This window comes from Rhinatrema bivittatum, chromosome 7 (genome assembly GCF_901001135.1).
Source record: "Rhinatrema bivittatum chromosome 7, aRhiBiv1.1, whole genome shotgun sequence".
Lineage (NCBI taxonomy): Eukaryota > Metazoa > Chordata > Amphibia > Gymnophiona > Rhinatrematidae > Rhinatrema > Rhinatrema bivittatum.
In genome coordinates, this window is record NC_042621.1 from 181,210,237 (window position 1) to 181,235,414 (window position 25,178).

The 25,178-nt window shown below is 46.8% G+C and overlaps 1 protein-coding gene across 7 annotated transcripts in view; it reads right to left on the minus strand.

Moving 5' to 3' along the window:
- TUBGCP2 (tubulin gamma complex associated protein 2) overlaps positions 1–25,178 on the minus strand; it is a 158,751-nt gene that overhangs the window by 117,496 nt on the left and 16,077 nt on the right. For 3 of the 7 annotated variants that reach the window (XM_029609584.1, XM_029609588.1, XM_029609590.1), the window contains exons 2-5: positions 24,983–25,104; positions 3,806–3,965; positions 1,884–2,012; positions 984–1,154 (exon numbers count right to left, since the gene is read on the minus strand). In XM_029609584.1, the coding sequence (XP_029465444.1) occupies positions 984–1,154; positions 1,884–2,012; positions 3,806–3,955 (450 nt within the window). In that variant the 5' untranslated portion in view covers positions 3,956–3,965; positions 24,983–25,104. Of the gene's footprint in view, positions 1–983; positions 1,155–1,883; positions 2,013–3,805; positions 3,966–20,499; positions 20,522–23,409; positions 23,483–24,164; positions 24,232–24,544; positions 24,954–24,982; positions 25,105–25,178 lie in introns of those variants that run through there. The other 4 variants (XM_029609585.1, XM_029609587.1, XM_029609583.1 and 1 more) reach the window with 4 other exon arrangements.

Consider the following 25,178-nt stretch of genomic DNA (forward strand, 5'->3'; position numbering starts at 1 on the left):
ACAGCTAAGGTCTTGCTGCTAGGTCTCCTGGGGTGAGTGAGCCGGGCTCCCCGGTGTCAACCCCTAAGCTGCTATGTAATGGCTATCAGGTCCTCGACCACAGCCGCAGCTGCCTCATGAACCAGGGGGGATGATCCCTTCCCCTGGGAGGCTGAGGAGATGATCTTTCGCTGCTTTTGCTGTCTTTTTTTTTAAGAAAATCCCCTCAAATTGAAATTAAACTAAGTCCAAAATTTGGCCACCTGAAGCTAACTACCAATTACACTAAGCAATCACAGACTGTGGGTTAAGTACCCCTACCATCTAGAGACAGAGTAATACTGACAGGCTGTGGGTGGCACCTAGGTATATAAGGCAGAGTCTGTCAAAACTTTCTCTGTCTCCATCTGCTGGTGGAGAGGCAAAACCCAGGAGTCTGGACTGATCTGGGTACGTACAGGGAACAGCAGAATTCCTGGCCCCCCAACTACCAGCAGGAGATTCAAGCCACAGTCAAAATTAGGAAAACAAAGACATCCAGGTAAGATTACTAGCCCATATTCACACATGTTCAGTTTCCAAGATCCCTGGAGAGAAACATTCTGCAGAAAACCTATGCCTTTTGATCAAGTAGATCTAAAGGATTAATTATAGGATCAAAAAGTGATATCACAACTAACTTGCAGGGAAAGCCACCACTGAAGAGTATGCAAAATCTCTGATTGTGGTTATTGGTTAGTTATACTCAAGATGTGTGAATTTAAATATAGCCTGGGGATGAAAAGGATTACATGAAACATCCCACCTTATTTACTTTCATGACATACACTATGCAGCACAGCTGAATTCCTAACAGATCTGACTGTGTACATGACAGTAGAACTCACTCCCAGCTACTGGAGAAATCAGTATGCATGGGTCTTCCTTCTCCAAATACCAGCCTTCTTGTAAGAAACAAAATCCAAGCAGCTGTCATACATCTTAATGGACACAATGTAAAATACCTGCTGTATGCTGGAGCTGGTGGCGACGCTACCAAGTTGTTTCCTAAGCTCTTCAAGTTCCTGCATGGATATCTTGGTTGCAGTTGACGGGATGGTGAAGTTGACACTAGCCGTGGCACTAGCTGAAAGCTCTGCTCTCTCTTTGCCATTCTGTTGCAGGTACTGAAGTGTCTGCAAGTGAACAAACAGCTTCTGTTTCTGGATCTTCCACCAAGCACCCGGGACCAAAGAGAGACTTGAAAAGCCTACCTTCCCAGGTTAAAATGACTGAGTAATTCAGGTCGCCTCGTAGGCTAAGAGCTAGAAATAAAATCTTTCATGATGCTGAAGGTTTCAACGCTGCTCATAAAAGCAGCATAAATGCTCAGCTTTCTCAAGCTGCAGGGCACAGCATTATGGTCCCAGCACGCATGTTCTCTCTTATTTCTGGATTGAGTTCCGAGGACTGTGCTTTTGGTTCCTCTGAAGCCCCTGGATACCAGGGAAGTTCAGGCTTCTTAATGAGATGCAGCAGAGGGCTGCACTGTACCTAGAGAGGGAGAGGTTCATGGTGCCAACTAACTCCAAAATTTGAGAAAGAATTGTGTGTGAGAATCTTATTTCCCTTGGGAAGGGTATGCAATGCTATATTTTAACACATAAATAGGAAGTAGTTTTAGTTAGGCGACTTGTGGAGCAGCTGTGTAAAAGTCCTTGGATTTTCTGTGGAGTAAACTACAAATCAGTGTAAACAGAAAGATGAATGAATTCAGCAGATTCTTAGAAACGCACACATGCAGTGATACAGCCTGGACAAACACATTTCTCAGAGGTGAAGAGAATGTGGCCCTCCCTCATGCCTACACTCCTGATATGCAGCTGCTAGAACCCATAGCAAATCCACAAACCAAAAAGGGTTACCTCTTTGTCTTCTGTGAGCTTCGAGAGTAAGTACACCATGGGATCCAAATTTCTGGTATTTTTTGATTTCAGTTCTTCGTATTTTTTTAAAAAGTCTTCTGGTGTTCGAGAGAACTCTGCTATTTTAACCTTCAAACCATCAAATATCAAATGAAAACGTATTTTAGTATTCAGCTGGAAGTGATCATATTGAAATACATTATTCTAAGAAAAAAACATGTAAATATGTATGCCCCCTCCAGAGAACTAAATAAAATGGCTCACACTATTAAAAAAAAAAAGACAGGTTTCATCTTGACATCTATTACTTGCACCTGGGAAGAATGTGCAGAACAAGTTTTAGTTATGACAAAATCAACCATCCCCACTCCCATCCCCTCTGCAACTGTGGTAATGCCATATGACCAGGGTGGAAGGTTTCCCAGGAGCCTGGCTGTACGGGTGCCCAAAATGTCCATGCTGGTGCCCAGGACTTGACGTGGCATAGTGCAAGTACCCCGTAACAGTGCTTCTCCACCCTTTTTTGGGCAGGTTGAGGAGTTCTTCCCATTGGCCACCAAAGAAAAACCCTGCAGCTGCCACAGGACCTGCTCCTTATCCCCATCCATTTCCACCCGGCTGCCACTGCTACGGTGTCAGGAGTTAGGGAGGGTGGAGAACGAGAGTCCCTGCAGGTATTTGCCCCTCCTCATCCTATGCGCTGTCAGTCTGCAGAGTACATTCGAGCATGAGATGGAGGCAAGAGAGGGGAAGGGAAAGGGTTGATGGGTGAAAGGTAAACATATGGGGGAAAGAGAGAGAACTGGGAGGGAGAGAAGTAAAATAGGGCAGAGCTGGAGAATGGAGAAAGGAAGTAAATGAGCATCATGGGGAAGTGATGGAAGGGAAAGGAAAAACATGGGAGATGAAGAATATAGAAGGGAAGGGGGCTTTCACTTTTATCTTCTTGACCTAGCGATGGAAAACTCTGGCCCTGAAGTGCAGAAAAAAAAGAGAGCTGGTTTTCAGAATTCCCACAACGAATAATTAAGACATATTCAAAACCCAAGAATTAGGATTTGTATAAATTTGGCTAGCCTGAAAACCAGGCTCACTTGTAGAATTCAAGGACCAGAATTTGCCACCCCTGCCAGACTTCTAGATTTTCTCATTTTCCATCCCTGCGAACAGGATAAATAGAAAGAATTAGTGCAGAACAATAAGCAATGTCTAAGGTATTTATAGTTCATAGTTTTCTTTGATTTTAAGGCCTTTAGTGCAAACTTTACTAGCTGCATTGTTCAAACAAACTGGATTACACTTCACTGGACTAATGTAAGAATAAGCCAAAGATGATGTTGGTATGAGAGCTTTCAGGACCACATAAGGTCCTTTCTTCGGATGGGATTCAGATGTGAATCCTCTGAAGAGACGACCCTATATGTGGGTTTGAAAGCCTTATGATCAACATTGTTTCTGGATTATTCTTACATTAATCCAATGAACCAGTAAATCCAGGCTGAAAAATCCACTTTAGGTTCTTATATTTTATTCTAGTTTGACAGACTTCTCTTTTCTTGCTAGTTATTTGTGCATTATAACATTACTAATAATGCCAAATATTGTACATCATACTACTGGGGGGTACTCAGACACTGGACAACTAGGATGCAACTGCTCTGATTTTATTTCTGCTGTCATTAATATCCAACAAAACACAAAGAAGAGAGGGCCGCAGTAAGTCAGGCTGCAGTACATCCAAGAGCCACTTGCAGCCCTTCTCTATGCCAGCAAGTCAGCAGCTCTCTACCCCAAGCTTTATGAGTTGTATCCTTCTCAACTAGCTCAAGATGGACGCTCAACAACCTGAACGCAGATACACAGGCAGACGATCCCTCACGTTTGACAACGTGCATAATAAAATGAAACACATGAGAGCTCACTTTAGCACTGTGTGCAGAGACTGTGGTGGTGATGTATGGAGTCCTGTTCTTCTGCAGCAAGTCTATGTACACTTCGGCTCCATCCCCTCCATGGACACGCAGCAAGCTGATGAGCTCATTAACATCATGATGAATCCGGAATTCACTCATGCTGTCAAGCCTAGGGTTGTACAGTACAAAAGCAGAATTATCCGAAGCTCAGATAAGAAATTTATTTTATTTATTTAAAGTCTTTTCTATACCGTCGCTAAGTAATAAACCATCGCAACGGTTTACATGTAAGCACATAAATTAATGTAAGTGGGTGCATACTATCGTACATTCTAACAGGTGCCACAAAAGGTTCAGTTACATCTATGCAATTATGAAGCTGGGAGTGAATCTGGAAACTCTTCTCCTGATCTTTGAGCTGGTAGAACACATTGGCCCACATACCAAATAAATATAAAAAGTTTCTATTCCATCTGTAGAGTACTACCTATTTTATTTACTTAGGAGGATGCAATTGACCTTTCAATGGAAGCTCAAGGTAGTGTACTGTATATATAAATGAAACAAAGTGAAACATACAAAAATCAACTCTTTCTATATATAAAAAAAAGTTGCATGATAAAATCCATTCCAAGCAGGGAGAAGTAACCTAGTGGTTATATCCGCAGGCTGAGAATTAGAGATCAAGACAAGAGAATCAGTGAACACCAGGAGTTCTTTATTCTGCACAAATCATAAAAAGCCCGACTCAGGCCAAGTTTTGCTCTTTGAGCTGCTTCAGGGGCTGACAGAACAAAACAAATATAATCACATATAAAAACATGTAAATGTGAATAAAAACATATACACCAAACATAGATAATTAAATTATATGAAATATATGAAATCAAAAACACAGACATAATTATTAACGCTAGACAACTTAATGACAGCTTGGAGAAGAGATGGCTGAGGGGGGATATGATAGAGGTCTTTAAGATCATGAGAGGTCTTGAACGAGTAGATGTGACTTATTTACACTTTCGAATAATAGAAGGACTAGGGAGCACTCCATGAAGTTAGCAAGTAGCACATTTAAGACTAATCGGAGAAAATTCTTTTTCACTCAACGCACAATAAGTCTCTGGAATTTGTTGCCAGAGAATGTGGTTAATGCAGTTAGGGTAGCTGGGTTCAAAAAAGATTTGGATAAGTTCTTGGAGGAGAAGTCCATTAATGGCTATTAATCAATTTTACTTAGGGAATAACCACTGCTATTAATTGCATCAGTAGCATGGGATCTTCTTAGTGTTTGGGTAATTGCCAGGTTCTTGTGGCCTGGTTTGGCCTCTGTTGGAAACAGGATGCTGGGCTTAATGGACTCTTGGTCTAACCCAGCATGGCAATTTCTTATGTTCTTATGAATATTGTAACATGGTCTAATTAGTTAACAGACAGCTAAAAAAAACATCACTCTTTATATAAAAGTATCTTTGTTTAAAAAATAAAATATGTATAATTCCATACATGCCTATATCTGTATCCATATATAATTAAACTTTGAAGTACCTATTATGTATAAAGCCGGTGGTTTGTCTCTATACAACAGTTCAGCCTCTTTAGAAATGTTTAAACAATTGCCTTCAAGACAAACAGTAAGGAATATTGTAACAAATTAAATCCACTTACTGTAACAAAGTAAAACACCTTAAAACAATGAATCACATGGATGTCTACCCAGAGATGAAAAAGCAGTGCTCTAAAACAACTAATAATTAAGGTGCTGACATGCAGACAGACTTAATGTAAAAAGGAAAATTAGTTCTTACCTGATAATTTTCGTTCCTGTAGTACCACGGATCAGTCCATACACCTGGGTTGTGACTCCGCACCAGCAGATGGAGACAGAGCAAAACTTGTCGGGCTCCCTACATATAGTAAGGTGCCACCCACAGCCCCTCAGTCTTACGGAATGTCAAAGCAAAGAACTGCCCGACTAACTAACTAAAACGACCCTCAATACAGGCCAATTCAACTACCCCCAGCTGAAACAGAACTGCCAGACCCAGAGGAGAACGGTATTACTCCAAAACGTGAGTAAATGAAAACTGGAATCCAACCGAGCGGACTCTGTGACTTCAGCGCAAAAAACAGAACATAAGGGCGGGAGCCTGGACTGATCCGTGGTACTACAGGAACGAAAATTATCAGGTAAGAACTAATTTTCCTTTCCCTGTACGTACCCGGATTAGTCCAGACACCTGGGATGTACCAGAGCCAAATACCGAGGGTGGGAAGCAGAGAGTCCCGCTCGGATCACTCTCCCTCCAAACCCCCCAGAATCAGCTGCCTGGACATCAAGCCGATAATGTCTAGTAAACTTATGTAACGACTTCCAAGTCGCCGCCCTGCAGATCTCCTGCGGGGACACCTGAGAGGCCTCCGCCCATGAAGTGGCGTGTGACCGAGTAGAATGAGCCCTGAGGCCCTTAGGGGCCGTCCTGCCCTGCAAAGGATTCGCCGAGCCAATGGCCTCCTTAAGCCACCTCGCAATCGTGGCTCGAGAAGCCACAGCGCCCCTTCGGGCACCAGAATACAAAACAAAGAGGTGGTCGGAAACCCGAAAAGGATTCGTGACCTCCAGATAATGGAGAAGAACCCTACGAACGTCGAGCTCTCTCAGGCCCGAAAAGGCGGGGAGCTCGATAGATTGATTCAGGTGAAACGCTGAAACCACCTTTGGCAGAAGAGACGGGACCGTTCTCAAAGACACCCCCGAATCAGAGATTCTCAAGAACGGTTCTCTGTACGACAAAGCCTGTAACTCCGAAACTTGGCGAGCTGACGCGATTGCAATCAGAAAAACCGTCTTCAAGGTTAGGTCCTTGATGGTCGCCCGCTTTAAGGGTTCAAACGGCGCTGTACATAGAGCTGAGAGAAAACCCAATTTAGATTCCAGGACGGACAAGGATTCTGCACCGGCGGGCGCAGATGTTTAGCTCCTCGCAGGAAGCGCGCCACATCCGGGTGGAGTGCTAACAACACCCCCTGTATCTTACCTCTGAGACAACCAAGAGCAGCTACCTGGACTCTAAGGATACTACAGGACAACCCTTTCGAGAGACCGTCCTGGAGAAAAGCGAGGACCTCAGGCACGGATGATACGATAGGATTCACCTTGCGAGAGGTGCACCAGTCCTCAAAAACTGTCCAAACCCGAACGTAAGCTAAGGACGTGGACTGTTTCCTAGCTCTCAACAAAGTGGCTACCACCGCATCTGAGTACCCCTTCGACCTCAGGCGTTTCCTCTCAAAAGCCAAGCCATGAGACAAAAGTGATCCGCGTCCTCCAAACAGATGGGTCCTTGGCGAAGAAGGATCGCATCGCCACGGAACCGAAGAGGCGGTTCCGCTACCAGTTGTAGAAGATCCGCGAACCATGGTCGCCCTGGCCACTCCGGCGCCACCAAGATCACCGCCGACGGGTGCAACTCTATCCGCCGAAGCACCTTGCCTATCAAGGGCCAAGGAGGAAACACATACAGCAACACGTCCGTGGGCCAGGGCAGTACCAGCGCATCGACGCCTTCTGCCCCTCGTTCCCTTCTCCGACTGAAAAACTGCGGAGCCTTTGCGTTCCGAGCGGTGGCCATCAGATCCATGTGTGGTCGTCCCCATCTGGAGCAGATGAGGTGGTAAGCTACGTCCGGCAATTCCCATTCTCCTGGATCCAGGCAATGTCGGCTGAGAAAATCCGCTTGGACGTTGTCGATTCCTGCTATGTGTGACGTCGCCAGGCTGCTGAGATTCTGCTCCACCCAGCGCATCAGCCGGCTGACCTCCTCCGCCACCTGTCTGCTCCTGGTTCCGCCCTGTTGATTGATATAGGTCACTGTGGTCGCATTGTCCGACAGCACCCGGACTGCCCGCCCTCGAATCAGCGGGCGGAAGGCTTGCAACGCCAGCGACACTGCCCTGGTCTCCAAACGATTGATGGACCACTGCGATTGCTCCCTGGACCACTGTCCTTGAACAGAGCGCCCCCGACAGACCGCTTCCCAGCTAGAGAGGCTGGCGTCCGTTGTGACTACCATCCAGTTGGGCATGAGCAGTGACACTCCGCACGTCAGATGGTCGGACCGCAGCCACCACTGCAGACTGGACCTGGCCCGGTCCGTGAGGGGAAGGGGAAGATGGAATTCTTCCGACACCGGTTTCCAGCGGGAGAGTAAAGCGAACTGCAATGGTCGTAGATGAGCAAAAGCCCAGGGAACTAAGGCCAGCGTGGATGCCATGGAGCCCAAGACCATCAGGTAGTCGCACAACAGCGGGCACCGTAGTGACAACAGGCGCCTCACCTGCCCCTGCAGCTTGTTCACTCTCTCTTGGGACAGGGAGACCCTGCCCCTCTCCGTATCGAACAGGGCACCCAGGTACTCCAACCTCTGGGTAGGCTCCAAACGACTCTTGGCGAGATTGATCACCCATCCGAGAGAACGCAAAAGCTGTAGCTCCCTGGCAACCGCCTGCCAACATGTGACCTCCGATTTGGCTCGGATAAGCCAATCGTCCAGGTAAGGGTGTACCAGGAGGCCCTCCCATCTGAGTTGTGCCGCCACCACCACCATGACCTTTGTGAAGGTGCGAGGCGCCGTGGCGAGTCCGAAGGGAAGGGCCCTGAACTGATAGTGTCTGCCCATGATGCAAAATCGCAGGAATTTGTGATAGGCCGGCTGAATTCTGATGTGCAAGTACGCCTCCGTCAGGTCCAGTGAGGCTAGAAACTCGCCCGGCCGCACTGCAGCCACCACTGAGCGAATCGTCTCCATCTTGAATCGTGGAACGCGAAGACACCTGTTGACCCCTTTTAAATCTAAAATTGGCCGAAACGTGCCCTCCTTTTTTGGCACCACGAAGTAGATGGAGTACCTCCCCTCGCGATGTTGCCTTAGGGGTACGGGAGTGATGGTGCCCAGTGCTTCCAGATGCTGTAAGGTCGCCCTTACCGCTGAGCGCTTGTCGAACCCCTTGCAGGGCGACACGAGGAACTTGTCCGGCCGACGTACAAAATCTAACGCTTAGCCGTGATTTATCACGTTGAGGACCCACTGGTCCGACGTTATCTTGGTCCATTCCTCGATAAACAAGGCTAGCCTTGCTCCCACGTTTGGCACAAGGTCCTGAGGCTGCCGCGAGGAATGGACCTCCCTCGTTTCATTGGGCCGCCTTGGCCCCCGAACCCGACGAGGGACCACCTTGTCTTCCGAATTTCTTCCCACGAAAGGACTGAGACCACGAGGAAGACCTGGAGGACCCGGATCGATAGGAGGACCCGGATCCGGCCGATCTCTGCGGTCGCTGATGTCTGTTACTCCGAAAACGATTCCTAGTGGAGAAGGAGACACGAGGTCTGGGTCTGTCCTCCGGCAACTTAAACGCCCTGTTCTCCCCGAGGGACTGCATCAGGTCGTCCAGCTGTTTTCCAAACAACAATTTCCCCTTAAATGGTAGCGAGCCAAGGTGAGCTTTGGACGATCCATCAGCCGCCCAGTTTCTAAGCCAGAGGAGACGGCGTGCGGATACCGCTGACACCATGGCCCTGGCTGACATCCGCAGCAAATCATGCATAGCATCCGCGCTATACGCAATTACAGCTTCCAGGTGAACCGCCTGCTCTGACTCCCCTTCGGAGAGACCTGCATTCGCCTGGAGATTCTGGGCCCAACGCAGCCCAGCCCGCAGTGCGAAGTTACTGCAAATGGCCGTCCGGACTTCCAGGGCGGAAACCTCAAAAACCTTCTTAAGCTGCACCTCCAGTTTTCTATCTTGAATATCCTTGAGCGCCGTAGCGCCTGTGACGGGAATCGTAGATCTCTTCGTCACCGCCGAAACCGCTGCGTCCACCCTTGGGAGGCGAAGAAGTTCCAAGACCTCCTCTGGCAGTGGATACAGCTTGTCCATGGCCTTACTCACCTTCAGGCCCAGCTCAGGGGTGTCCCATTCTCGGAATAGGATATCGGACGCTGAGAAGTGAAAAGGGAAAGCCACCGGTGGCCCCGCAAGACCCAGTAACACCGGGTCCATATTGGCCCCTTGCCGAGATTCCACAGGCGGGGCCTCCACTCCCAGTTCCCTGAGGATAGCCGGAATGAGGGGTGACAGCTCATCTCTCTGGAACAGGCGCACTACTTTCGGGTCATCGCCATCCGCCGCCTGCGTCCCCTTGCCGGCACTGGCCCCTCCTCCTCAGGTCCCTCCGCCCCTCCTGGGGGCCCCTGAGGACAGTTCCCCCTCCTCTGAGGAGGTGGACTCCATGTCCGAGTCCTGCGCAGCCTCCCGCAGCTGCCGCTTTTCCCTCGGCGGGTCCTTCGGAGACCGATCCCGAGCCGTCCTCTTCCGGGGCTGAGAGCAACCCTCCGAGCCCCCCAATGCCTTGGACTTCCCGGGCTTCCTTCTGGATTTTTTGTATTTCAGCAGCTTGCGGAGCAGCATGTAAAATCAGCTGAAAACGAGGCCTCCGAATCAGAAGAGGCCTCCTCCACACTTAGGTCCCCCGGCGAGCTCAGCCCCCCCCAGGGCCTCCCCCCCGGGGGCTCGTTGCTGCGGTGAAAGCGGGGGAGGCTGGCCACCATTACCGGCAGCCTTCCTCGTTGCGTCCCTGACTGTTTCCAAAATGGCCGCCGTTCCCGCGCTCAGCGGAAACGGGTCAGCCACACTGTCTTCAGCGTGCCCGGCGGCGATCATGCCGCCCGAGGGCGCCCCTCCAACGGTCCCTCGCCTCCGGAGACGCAGTTCGCACAAACCCCGTTGAGCAAGACCCGCACGCGCGGCAAGCCGTTCCCCTAGGCATCCCCGGCCCCCGGCGGTACGCTCCGGCAGAAGGAGAAGGCCCAGAAATTAACAAAACAATCGCCCCCCCCCCCCCCTTCCGCGAAACGCCCGAACGAGACCGAGAGAAGAGGAGAGAAACGGCGCGGCTGAAGCAAAAACAAAGTCCCCGGCTTTACTTTTTTTTTTCAACTTTTACCACTGTCCCGGGTCCTGAATCTTCTGCTCCAGCGGGGGTGAGTGAACCGGGCTCCCCGGTGTCACCCCCGACGCTGCTGCCTACCTTGGCCGGGTCCTCGACCATCAGCAGCGGGCTCAACCAGGGGGGATGGTCCTCTCAGAACCTTCCCAACCCCCCTGGGAGCCTTACACCAAAGGAGACTTGTCTTCTCTTTTTCTTCTTCTGAATGTCTTTTACCCTTTTGATTATTTCTTTCCTTTTTTTTTTTTTTTTTTTTTTAACAATCCCTGACTACGAAAAAACCCGAACCAGGGATCCCAGAGACTGTGGGTGGACCTGCCCCATCTGCTGGAGACAGAGAAAGACTGAGGGGCTGTGGGTGGCACCTTACTATATATGTAGGGAGCCCGACAAGTTTTGCTCTGTCTCCATCTGCTGGTGCGGAGTCACAACCCAGGTGTCTGGACAAATCCGGGTACGTACAGGGAACAAAGGTTACTAGTACTCAAAAGTGAAGACGTAAAATATATAAACAATTAAAACTGCTATGTCTGTATAAAAAAATGGTATACAGAATGACTTAAAAGTAATTAAAACCGTTGGTTAGCCATAACAACGCCGTCATGCTGAATTTAATCCGCTGCATTTTAAATGCTAGTGCACTAAAAAACCAACATAAAAATAACTTAAAAAAATAAATATGGCATAAAGGAATATAAATTGAGCCAGACCATTTAAAAATAGAAGCATGGAAACTGTCATACTGAATGTAAAGAACCGCTGTCATGCAAAATTTAAAACACCCTCTCGCTGAATTTAAAAACTCACCACCACCACTCAAATGTTGGCGCAAACACTTCAGCGACTAGCTCTGCTTCATCCGGACAGGAACTCAGCCGAATAGATACCAGCCTTTAGACAATCAAAGCCATCAAAATTACAGCCAGAAATACCGGGCTGCGCATCAGGCTCACTCTTTAAATACTTCCTTTTTGCACCAATTTTTTGAAACGCCGATACGGGCTGAATGTCCAGGAGACATACCACCGTGCATTAAATATTATACGTAATTAGAAAATGTATAAGCACCAATGAATCATACACATGTATTAAAAATATACAAATGAATACATAAAAAATGGCACAGTTACAAATATAATATATTATTCCAAAGGAGACTGTCAAATACTAATCAAATGACTGAATAAATAAGTAAATAAATAGAATCCTTCGTATCTAGACAACAGAAATAAAAAGGTCATTGATTACACTGGGTCCAAAATATTTAATTTTAACAAAGAATTTTTAAACCTTGTACATACAATATTAGAGTACAGTAACTTAAAAGGTGATGTGTCCATGTATCTTAAGGATACCAACTTAATAACTACAAGTTATTAAAATGATAAAATCCAGATATCTAAAGTAAAATGGCAAAAAATATTTCTTAAAACCATTGATTTTATTTAAAAACAAAACAAAACATTTGTGCACTGGCATGTCTTACAGATGCTACCAGTATTTAAAGACAAAAAAATTATGATCGCAAACAAGTGTGACAAAAATCTGAAGGATCTTTTGTCACCATCTTCATTACCTATACAAAGACCAAGAGATAAGACCAGCAGGCCACTGACCTTGCGGAAGATGTAGTGTGTGCAATGTTAATTTGAAAACTACAAGCATAAAAATTGGTACAACAGAAAAAATATTTTTTGAACTGTTTCACAGACTGTAGGAGTGATGGAGTAATATATGTGGCCATTTGTCCGTGCAAAAAGATGTATGTAGGCAAGACCATTAGACTTCTGCACAAACGTATAATTGAGCACAAGAGCGCAGTAAATAGAAAGGTCGATGGTAAACCATTAGTAGCACACAGCATTGAGGCAGGACATAAATTTGATGAATATAGATTTTGTGCTATCAAGAAAGTGAATAAGAATTGGAGAGGAGGGAATTTTGACCAGAATCTTTTGAGAATAGAACAAAAATTCATCTTTGATTTCAATACAATGTCACCAAATGGTCTCAACAATGAGATAGATTTTTCTGTTTTTTATGATTCTCTATTTGATTTTTAGTATTCATATTTTACCTATAATTAGATTTTATTGACTTTATTTTATTATCATTGTTCAGACACATGGTCACTGTTTAAGGTTTTTACTGCCTTCATTTTTATGTGCACAAATGTGTTTTGTTTTGTTTTTTTTTTTTAAATCAAAAATCAATGGTTTTTAAGAAATTTAATGTTTTTTGCCTTTTTACTATAGATATCTGGATTTTATCATTTTAATGATTCATTATTTATTTTAATAACTTGTAGTTATTAAGTTGGTATCCTTAAGATACATGGACACATCACCTTTTAAGTTACTGTACTCTAATATTGTGTGTACAAGGTTTAAAAATTCTCTGTTAAACCCATCAAGTATTTGGACCCAGTGTAATCAATGACCTTTTTATTTCTGTTGTCTAGATACGAAGGATTCTATTTATTTACTTATTTATTCAGTCATTTGATTGGTATTTGACAGTCTCCTTTGGAATAATATAGGAAAATTAGTTTCTTACCTGATAATTTTCGTTCCTGTAGTACCAAGGATCAGTCCAGGACACCTGGGTTGTGACTCCGCACCAGTAGATGGAGACAGAGCAAGATCTGTCGGACTTGGCTATATATAGCCACATGCCTCACACAGCCCCTCAGTCTTACGTAATGTCAAAGTAGAACAAGCTAAATAACTAACCCCAAAGAGTCCCAATTCAAAAACCCCAACGGGAACCAGGCTCCTCAACCGGAGAAGCAAACCAAGGAAAACCAGAAATTACATATCAGATTAGGTGAACAATCAAATAGCGAGTGGACTCTCTGTTACTTCAGAAACACGGGTGGGATCCTGGACTGATCCTTGGTACTACAGGAACGAAAATTATCAGGTAAGAAACTAATTTTCCTTTCCCTGTACGTACCAGGATCAGTCCAGGACACCTGGGATGTACCAGAGCCAATTTACCGAGGGTGGGAACCAGAGAGTCCCGCTCGGAGCACTCTCTCTCCAAAACCCCCAGAATCAATGGCCTGAACATCTAACCGATAATGCCTAGTGAAAGTGTGCAGCAACTTCCAGGTAGCCACCCTGCAAATCTCTTGAGGCGAGACCTGCGAGGACTCTGCCCACGAAGTCGCGTGCGATCGTGTAGAGTGAGCCCTAAGACCCACGGGCATCGGCTTACCCCATACCACATATGCCGAACCGATGGCCTCCTTGAGCCAACGAGCGATTGTAGTCCGGGAAACCGCCCCACCTCTTCTCGGACCTGAAAATAGAACAAAGAGGTGATCGGAAAGCCTGAAAGGATTAGTGACTTCCAGGTAGCGAAGGAGGGCCCTCCGCACATCTAGCTTCCGCAGTTCCCTGGATTTTGGATCCGACAAGTCGGTAACTGGGAAAGAAGGCAGATCAATCGATTGATTTAAATGAAACGCCGACACAACCTTTGGTAAGAAAGAAGGAACCGTCCGCCAAGAAACCCCTGACTCCGAGATCCTCAGGAACGGTTCCCTACAGGACAACGCCTGTAACACTCCAATACTCGCCTCGCCGAGGTGATCGCGACGAGGAACACCGTCTTCAACGTGAGATCCTTGAGTGTCGACCGCTTGATGGGCTCAAAAGACAGAAAGTACCCAGTTGAGATTCCAAGACGGGCAAGGATGGCGCAATGGAGAACGCAAATGCTTAGCCCCTCTAAGAAAACGCGCTATATCCGGGTGTAGTGCCAGAGACACCCCATGTACCTTGCCCCTCAGGCATCCCAGTGCCGCCACCTGAACCCGTAACGTGCTACACGAGAGACCCTTAGCAAGGCCAGCCTGAAGAAATGCTAGGATATCGGGGACGGAAGCCGAGATAGGATCCAGGCTACGCTCTACATACCAGTCGTCAAAAACCGCCCAGACCCGGACATAAGCCAAGGACGTGGACTACTTCCTGGCCCGCAGCAACGTGGAAACCACTGCATCCGAATACCCTTTTCTCTTCAGATGCTGCCTCTCAAAAGCCATGCCGTGAGACAAAAGTGATCCGCATCCTCCAAACAAATGGGGCCTTGATGGAGGAGCCCCGGAAACCCCTGAAAACGAAGGGGAGCATCCACCGAAAGTTGGATGAGATCCGCGAACCATGGGCGTCTCGGCCACTCCGGCGCCACCATGATCACAGTGGATGAGTGCAGCTCTATGCGCCGAAGCACCTTGCCTATGAGCGGCCACGGAGGGAACACATACAGCAACACGTCCGTTGGCCAAGGAAGAACCAACGCGTCGACACCCTCGGCCCCTTGTTCCCGCCTTCGGCTGTAAAATTGTGGGGCCTTCGTGTTCTGGAACGTGGCCATCAGGTCCATGTGCGGAGTCCCCCACCTTTCGCTGATAACGCGAAAAGCATCCTGCGCCAGTTCCCATTCACCGGGGTCCAAGTGATGACGACTGAGGAAGTCCGCCTGAACATTGTCGATTCCGGCGATGTGAGACGCCGCAATGCTGTTGAGGTGGCGCTCAACCCAGCTCATCAAGCGCTGCGCCTCCTCTGCCACCTGTGGACCTTTTGTCCCGCCCTGGCGATTGATGTAGGCGACGGTGGTAGCATTGTCCGATAATACTCGGACCACCTGTCCCTGAATCTGGTTTCCAGGCGATTGATATTCCATTGAGATTGAGCCGAGGATCACCGGCCCTGCACTGATCTGCCCAGACAAACCGCTCCCCAGCCAGAGAGACTGGCATCCGTAGTGACCACCGTCCAATCGGGCATGAGCAGAGACACCCCACACGTTAAGTGATCCACTTCCAGCCACCACTGCTGATTGACTCTCGCTTGAGCCGTGAGCGGCAGTGGAAGATGGAACTCCTCCGACACTGGCTTCCAACAGGAAAGCAATGCTGATTGCAACGGACGCAGTTGGGCGAAAGCCCAGGGCACCAAAGCAAGCGTCGAGGCCATAGAGCCCAATACCGTCAGGTAATCGCAAAACAGTGGGAGCCGAAGCGACAACAAGCGGCGCGCACCTGACTCTGAAGCTTGCAAACCCGCTCCCTGGAAAGAAACACCTTGCCCTGCTTGGTGTTGAACTGGGCACCCAGGTACTCCAAAGACTGGGTGGGAACCAGATGACTCTTGCTGAGATTGACCACCCAGCCCAGGGAGCGCAACAGATGGAGGACCCTGTCTATCATTTGCCGACATCGACTCTCGGACTTGGCCCGAATCAGCCAATCGTCTAAGTAGGGGTGCACCAGAAACCCCTCCCGTCGGAGCTGAGCCGCTATCACTACCATTACCTTCGTGAATGTGCGGGGAGCCGTGGCTAGACCGAAGGGGAGGGCCCTGAATTTGTAGTGCCTGCCCAGAATGCAAAACCTGAGGAACCGTTGATAAAACGGTTGAATGCCGATATGGAGGTACGCTTCCGTGAGGTCCAGGGACGCTAGAAACTCACCCAGGCGGACCGAGGCTATAACGGACCGAATCGTCTCCATTTTGAAACGGGGAATGCGAAGACATCTGTTTACCCCTTTTAGATCCAAGATTGGCCATGCTGTGCCGTCCTTCTTTGGTACAATGAAATAAATGGAGTAACGGCCCTCGCCTCGTGGGCCGGGAGATACTGGAAGTACTGCCCCCAAGCTTTCCAGGCGCCGCAGAGTACCCTCCACGGCTTCGCACTTCCGTGGACACTTGCAGGGGGACACCAGGAACTTGACTGTGGGCGTCCTTGCAAAATCTAACGCGTAGCCTCTTCTTATCACACTGAGGATCCACTGATCCGATGTTATTTTGGCCCATTCCTCGTAAAACAATTCCAGCCGAGCTCCTACGTTTGGGACGAGCGACTGGAGCTGATGCGAGGTATGGACCGGCCGCTTTTCATTGGGAGGGCTTGGACCCCGAACCCCCCGGGGCCCCCCCTTGCCTACCAAACCATTTCCCTCAAAAGGACTGCGGCCAGGAAGAGGATCGGGAGGAACCTGCACGGTAGGAGGGACCGGAGGACCTCTGGGGCCGAGATTTCCTGTTCCCCCGGAACCTAGACCTACTAGAAAAAGAAGATAGAGTCCGAAACCTATCTTCAGGTAGCTTAAAGGCCCTGTTTTCCCCGAGGGATAACATCAGATCATCTAACTCCTTGCTGAACAACAACTTGCCCTTGAACGGTAGTGCCCCGAGGTGAGCCTTGGACGATCCATCCGCCGCCCAGTTGCGGAGCCAAAGGAGACGCTGTGCTGAAACCACCGAAACCATGGATCTGGCTGAAGTGCGAAGGACGTCATATAGGGCATCAGCGCTATAAGCTATCGCCGCCTCCAGACGGTCGGGCTTGCGTGGCTCCTTCCTGTGATAGGTCAGCATTGGCCTGGAGAACCTGGGCCCAGCGCAGGCTTGCTCTCATGGCGAAGTTACTACAGATGGCCGCTTGGACCCCCAAGGCCGATACCTCGAAAATCTTCTTCAGCTGCAGCTCAAGCTTCCTGTCCTGTATGTCCCTGAGGGCCGTGGCCCCTGTGACCGGAATTGTCGACCTCTTCGTCACCGCTGACACTGCCGCATCCACCCTCTGCAACCAGAGAAGCTCCAGGGCATCCTCTGGCAGTGGGTAAAGCTTATCCATGGCCTTGCTGACCTTCAGACCCAGCTCTGACGTATCCCACTCACGGAACAAGATATCGGACGCCGCAAAGTGGAACGGGAAAGCCACGGCTGGCCCGGTGAGACCCAGGAGCACCGGATCCATGTTTGTGTCAGGCCGAGATACCACCGGAGGTGCTTCCACCCCCAGCTCCTGGAGGATAGCCGGTATGAGGGGGACCAGCTCATCCCTCCGAAATAGACTGACCACCTTAGGGTCATCGCCGTCGACGGCCTGCGCGCCTTTGCCAGTCCCGGGCTGAGAGGAACCGTCCCCCGTAGCCCCATCGACCCCCCCCCCCCCCCCCCCGGGGGCTCTTCGGCCAAATCTTCCTCGTCCTGCAACGAGGACTCCGAGTCTGTGTCCTGCAGTACGCCTCTCAAGGGACGCTTTTCCCTAGGGGGCACGAGGGTTCTTCTGGAAACCACTCCAGATTTCCTCTTCCGGGATCCGGAGCCCCCTCTGGATCCCTTGGCGTGAGATTTTCCCTTTCTGCGCTTGCGGCCCTTGTACCTTAGGACTTTGCGCAATAAAAGCGCAAAGTCCGAGGAAAAGGAGGAGTCCGACTCCGAGAAATCACTTCCACTGGCCTCCACCGGTGAGTCAGCCCCCCCGGAGGGCCCCCCCCCCCCCGAGGGTGCCCGTTGCGGGGAAAGCACGGGAGGCATGCCGCCATCTGCTGCGGCCTCCCGCGAAATTTCCCGGGCTGACCCCAAAATGGCCGCCACTCCCGCGCTGACAGGGAAGAGATCTGCAGGCCCATCTGCAGCCTTCCCTGCACGCGGTGGCGATCGCGCCGACCGGGACCAGCCCTCCCGACCGGCCCCTCACCGCCGGCCACATATGCAGAACAAACGCCGTCGCGCGCGGCAGGCTGACCCTCGTGGCATCCGGCGGGACCGCGAGTCAGCAGAAACAAACTGAAAAGCAATAAATTAAAAAATAAACACCCGTGCCGAAACAGCCCCCCCCCCCCCCCGCGAAGAGAGCCCGCGAAGAAACGGAGAGCCGGCGCAACAAAAATAAAGGAAACCTTTTTTTTTTTTTTTTCTTACTGACTTGGTGCTGCCCTCAGTCCTGAGGCCTGAGCTCCTGCGAGAGTGAGTGAACCGGGCTCCCCGGTGTCACCCCCAATGCTGCTACTAGCAAGCCAGGTCCTCGACCCTAGCAGCGGCCTCTACCAGGGGGGGGATGGTCCCCTCAGAACCTTCAGACCCCCCTGGGAGGCAGGACAGCCGGAGGATCTTCCTGCTGCTGTTCCCCAACAGCCAAATCTATCTTCCTTTTTTTTTTTTTTTAAACTTACAAGAAAACACTAAAGAAAACTAAGCCTAACTAACTACCAGGCCTAGCCAGAGGCTGTGACTGCACCTGCACCATCTACTGGAGACAGAGTAAGACTGAGGGGCTGTGTGAGGCACGTGGCTATATATAGCCAAGTCCGACAGATCTTGCTCTGTCTCCATCTACTGGTGCGGAGTCACAACCCAGGTATCCTGGACTGATCCTGGTACGTACAGGGAAATTATGTTTGTAACTGTGCCGTTTATGTATTCATCTGTATATTTTTAATACATATATGATTCATTGATGCTTATACATTTTTTAATTACGTATAATATTTAATGCACGGTGGTATGTCTTCTGGACATTCAGCCCGTATCGGCGTTTCAAAATATTGGCGCGAAAAGGAAGTATTTAAAGAGTGAGCCTGACGCGCAGCCCGGTATTTCCGGCTGTAATTTTGATGGCTTTGATTGTCTAAAGGCTGGTATCTATTCGGCTGAGTTCCTGACCGGATGAAGCAGAGCTAGTCGCTGAACTGTTTGCGCCGACATTTGAGTGGTGGTGGTGAGTTTTTAAATTCAGCGAGAGGGTGTTTTAAATTTTGCATGACAGCAGTTCTTTACATTCAGTATGACAGTTTTCCATGCTTCTGTTTTTAAATAGTTTGGCTCAATTTATATTCCTTTATGCCATATTTATTTTTTTAAGTTATTTTTTATGTTGGTTTTTTAGTGCACTAGCATTTAAAATGCAGCAGATTAAATTCAGCATGACGGCATTGTTATGGCTAAGCAACGGTTTTAATTACTTTTAAGTCATTCTGTATACCATTTTTTATACAGACATAGCAGTTTTAATTGTTTATTTATTTTATGTCTTCACTTTTGAGTTCTAGTAACCTTTGTTTTACATTAAGTCTGTCTGCATGTCAGCACCTTAATTATTAGTTGTTTTAGAGCACTGCTTTTTCATCTCTAGGTAGACATCCATGTGATTCATTGTTTTAAGGTGTTTTACTTTTTTTCAGTAAGTGATTTTAATTTGTTACAATATTCCTTACTGTTTGTCTTGAAGGCAATGTTTTAAACATTTCTAAAGAGGCTGAACTGCTGTATGGAGACAAACCACCGACTTTACTCATAATAGGTACTTCAAAGTTTAATTATATATGGATACAGATATAGGCATGTATGGAATTATACATATTTTATTTTTTAAACAAAGATACTTTTATATAAGGAGTGATGTCTTTTTAGCTATCTAAGTTAACTAATTAGACCATGTTACAATATTCTTGTCATTAAGTTGTCTAGCGTTAATAATTATGTCTGTGTTTTTGATTTCATATATTTTATATAATTTCATTATCTATGTTTGGTGTATGTGTTTTTATTCACATTTATATGTTTTTATATGTGATTATATTTGTTTTGTTCTCTCAGCCCTTGAAGCAGCTCAAAGAGCGAAACTCGGCCTGAGTCGGGCTTTTTATGAGGTTTTGTACAGAATAAAGAACTCCTGGTGTTCACTGATCCTCTTGTCTTGGTCGCTACTGCAATATTGCATCAGTTTCCGGTTTGTTTGTTTTTTTAGATTAGAGATGCCAAGGTTTAAATCCTGCTGTTCCTTGCGATTTTGAGCAAGTCACTTTACCCTCCATTATTCTCAGCTACAAAGTTGAGATTGCAAGCCCTTTGGGGACAATGAATACCTACTGTACCCAAATGTAACTCACCTTAAACTACCAATGAAAGGTGTGAGCTAAATCTAAAAACATAAAATGAAAGAATTAACTGAAGTTATAAAAGTATAATGCAATGAAACCCAGAAACAAATACATGAGCCAGCAGCAATAAATAGAATTCTCATAAAATCAATCCAGCATCTCTAAAACAATAAAATAGTCTCTAAACTAAGGATAATATAAAGCATGCTGGAACAGCCAAATTTTTACTAGACATTAAAAATATAAGACCCTCTCCGAAATGCACTTTGGGTTCCAGATAATCTAACTTCTTTTACTGATGGTCAGTGGAGAAATCCTCACTCCCTGATCTTAGAGTGTATGCTGAACACTGAGACAGGACTTCTCAGGCAAGCAAAAGTATTTTAAACTGGGCTCAAAAAGCAAATGTAAGCCAGTGAAGCTCCCTAAACTCAGGCGTAATGCTTTCTTTGTAACCAACACTGGTTAATAATCAAGCAGCAAAAATTCTGGATCAGCTGCAGCTTCCACTGACTTTTTTTTTTCGTTTTTTGAAAACATATCTAAACTATTACAATAATCAAAGCAGGTGGTTATGATTGCTTGAATGAGAACACATTGCTTCATGCTGAGGGCAGAGCTGCCATAGTTTTAACAATCCAAAACAACTTCTTGATACGCTGCTATCTAAGCTTCTACTGTTAGTCAGAATCAAACTTTATTTTTGAAAGGAAGGACCATGTCGTCAACAGCAACTGTAAAATCAGTATTAGAAGTAATGCTTTTATGCATCCATAGTAAATTAGATTTGGCTGCATTTAATTTTAGTTTCTTTGAACATAGCCAAAATGTAATGACTTCCAACAAGACATTCAGTGAATCAATCTGGTTATAATTCAAGGGCACATAGAGCTGGACATAATTTGAATAAAAATTGATATTTAAAATGTCAAACTGCTGAATTAAATTTCCCTAATGAGTACATACAAACACTGAACAGTGAAGAGAGTACTGAGCCCTGAAACACTGCACATTAAGACACCAGGTATAACAGAAAAAAAATTACGTATATATTCTGACATCTTCCCTTTAAAAAAAAGAAAGAATCCATTGAAGGGCAAGTCTGCCCATAGCCAGTTCAGACAAAAGATGCACAAGGATTGCATTTATCACGTTTGCATAACACATTCTTGCATATTCAATGTAGCTTACAATAAAAATATTCATAATCATAACACAAATACACATTCACCTCACCTATATCTGCCATTACAGATATTACATAAACTCAAAAACAAATGGCTACAAGAGCAAGTTAAAAGCTTTCTCAAAGTAAAATGTTTTAAGAGCCTTTCTAAAGGTTTTAAGACACTGCTCTAGGCAAAGCACCTCAGGCATCTGATTCCAAAAGTCAACTGTGCTAAATGCAGCTGACAAAGAAGAATTAACATGGAATCATTCCCTATGCCAAGATCTTACTGCATCTTTAACAGCCTTCAAGACAGTTTACACTAAAATAAGGAATAGAAACAAAGACTGATACGAATCTAAATACATAGTATTGTCAAAAAGATCTTGTAGCTGGTAGGCTACACATCTCTCCACACATTCTTTCAGCCAAGGATGGACCTCCCCCTTGGGAATCTTTCTTCCCACAGCCCTATTACAGCTTTTCTATCATTTGCAGGGCTCATCCTTTGCAAGGCCTGCTCGATCTCCTGGCTATTTCAGGATTTAGCACTTGCCTGATTCTCAGTACTTCTCTCTCATGGTGCAGCCTCTGGGAACACAACTTAACTGGGACCGCAAGCTTTCAAATTTCACGGTCCCTACACTAGAAAAGTTGGGAAGCTATGCCGCCTATCCCGAAGACACATTTACAGAATTCTGGGGAAGTAAGGAGCAAAGAAGCCCAGCTGCAGCACTGTTCAAGGTAACTAATGCCAAACCGAATGCCTAATTCACGTGACAAGCGAGGGCAGCAACTGGGCTACATGCTGAGGCAAGCAGATTGGGAAACTGGAAACTCCAGTCACAGCACACATTAAGTGAGTTTCTCCTTCCCAAGGTCCTGGTTCCCCTCGCTGGCTTGTGTCGTGAGGCAAGGCCTAGTCGCTCCTCTTCACACGTGGGTCTAAAGCTGCCCGCCGTCCTCAAGCAACCACTGTCCACTGCCGTCATCCTGCACAGACCTCACGGATACATCTGCATGGGTGAGTGGGAGGGCAGAACCAAAAGAAAAAAAAACTGTGCAGGCGTGCCATTCATGCTGGATGTGCCACATAGGCCTGTACTGACTGACTGACGGACAGATAGACAGGTGAACGACTATAGCAGAGCTGGGCAAACTTTTTTTTGGGCATAGAACAAATTAGTACCTCTTGACTGCAACAGCGACTAGTCGGGGGTGGTGGGGGGAGGCAAGCTCTTGCCTCCTGGCCAAGGCCTGAGTAATACACTACATGCTCCCACCACCTCCCCCAGCCCTAGGTGAATTGAGTACTCCTTATCTATTTCCCTAACCTTTTCCTCCAACAGCTGGGGCAGGTTACAGCCACAAAAAAAAAAAAAAAAAAAAAATCTTAATATTAAAAACAAAACAAAAAACACGGGACTATAACCTGCCCAATTTTTGGAGAAAAGCAATACCACAACATACAATACTTCCTGCCACAGGTACCTGAATCTTACAGCCACATGATCAGAGCCATCAAGAAGGGAGCAAGCGAGGGCCTTGAACTGGTGGCAGCCTGGTAAATGTATATTTTACAACATGAAAGGGGGCTGGACTAAAAGCGTTGAGTCAGATGTGGCCCCACCAGCTATGGTTTGCCTGCCTTTGGAATAGTCACATTTCCTTCCTTCTGAAACACCTTTAAAAACAATTCCACAGAAATAAAACAAAATGCACATGCATTTGAAAAGTAAAAATCCTATTACCTTTACTTTCATTATTAATAGTAGCGTGTTACAACAGAAAAATCCTTGAATGAAAGAAGTTCAGAAAAAACATCTAAATAAGAAAAAAAGGTTTAAACCAGCAAACAATTAGCAGTTACATTAAAAATAAAAAAAATAATAATATAATCATGCAATAAACACAGCTGGATAAAAACAACAAAAAAAACCCCTACTAAATGTATCCAGTCATTACATTATTAGACAGCTATGGTAGGGGTCGGCCAGGGCAATATTCACAGCCCCTGGGGAGAGCTAGCCCCAGGCATCACACAATGGTGACACCTAGTGGCTGGATTTAGTGCCTGTTACAAGCTCTGGAAGGAGCCCTGCTCTAGGTCTCTGGCAGAAGACTGTTGCTGCAATGTCTGGAAAGAGTATGTTTGGAGTGGGAGGTATAAAATAGGGGAAAATTCCCCAGGTACTTGCAAATGAGGGCCCACTGGTGCCAGATCCTAGCCCGGGCTCAGGCTGAGCTGGCAGCCCAAAGGAGCAAGAGGAAACCTCCCGTCCAAAAAATAAAAAGGCTAAAAGGTAGTACTTAAAAAGGAAAGAGACTGAAACAGGGTTGAGCCTCAATACTTAAGGAGGTACGAGCTGTGCTCCAACACAGGGCATTTAATGAAGCCATATAAATTCTTGGTCTAAACATTGTCAATTTGAGTTACTAGTTTCAGTCGAAAACAGATGATAGGGAAAGGGAAAGAGGGAAAGTAAAAAAGGTCAAATACACAAACCAGATGGCAGGAAACATTTTGCATGTAGCAAATCATAGACACATGGAGAGGCTACCAGATGAAGCTGCTGAAGAACAAACAATGGAGATCAAGGAGGAAACAATTAGCTGGCACAGAAGATGAAGAAATCATTGAAAACAAAACAGTCCCCAGGCAGCCTTTACTTGCCCAAGATTTGTCTTGCCCCATCACCAAAAACTAAAGCCACTGATGTTCTCCTGACAGAGGGTTATTAACAGCAAGTAAGATTCCAGTTTAGTATGATGTGAATTAAAGCCAGACTGAGACAGCAATATAATTATGTCAGAAAAACACTGTGGAGATATGTTACCGTAGATGCAAGTACAGCTTCATGTATCAGTGATTTGAATTCTACCTACCCAATCCAAGAAATTAATTCACTGGGAACCCAGAACGCATTCAGCTCACAGCAGTGCATCCAGGCCGTTCCCTCAAAAGTCAGAAAGTAAAACTGAAAAGTCTGTGTATGCTCTGACGTTCTTGAAATGTAAACTGTGCTGAACATTAGTAACAGGAAAAACTGATTGCTGGAACCCGATTCTTACACTGTGTGTAGAGGTGGGTGGGATCTGCAGATGTACCATCACCGGGTACTGCTAATGTTGTGGTCTGCATTACTATTCAGGCATACAGGGTGGAAGTAAGTTGCTACCACACTCGTATAGATCAACTTAAAAAGTGACCTGAAAATGCGTTACCCAACAATATAAAAATATGGCTAGTTATTACTTTTACAAAAGTGGGGTGTTTTGGGAGTGGGAAGACGTTTAGTTTGTATGGTCAGCTGGTCTACAGACCTACGACTGGTAGGAAGCCATCCAAGAAGTGGGACTGAAGGAGGAGGTGGTGATGGTGGGGCTGGAGAATCTTGTCAGCAGTACCAGTTAGAAGATCATGGGCTCCTCTTCAAGCAAGTCTCCTGAAACAAACGGGAAAGATACTTATGAATGGAAAAAGCATGTCTAATGTCCAGGCAGATGGCCACCTGAGCCT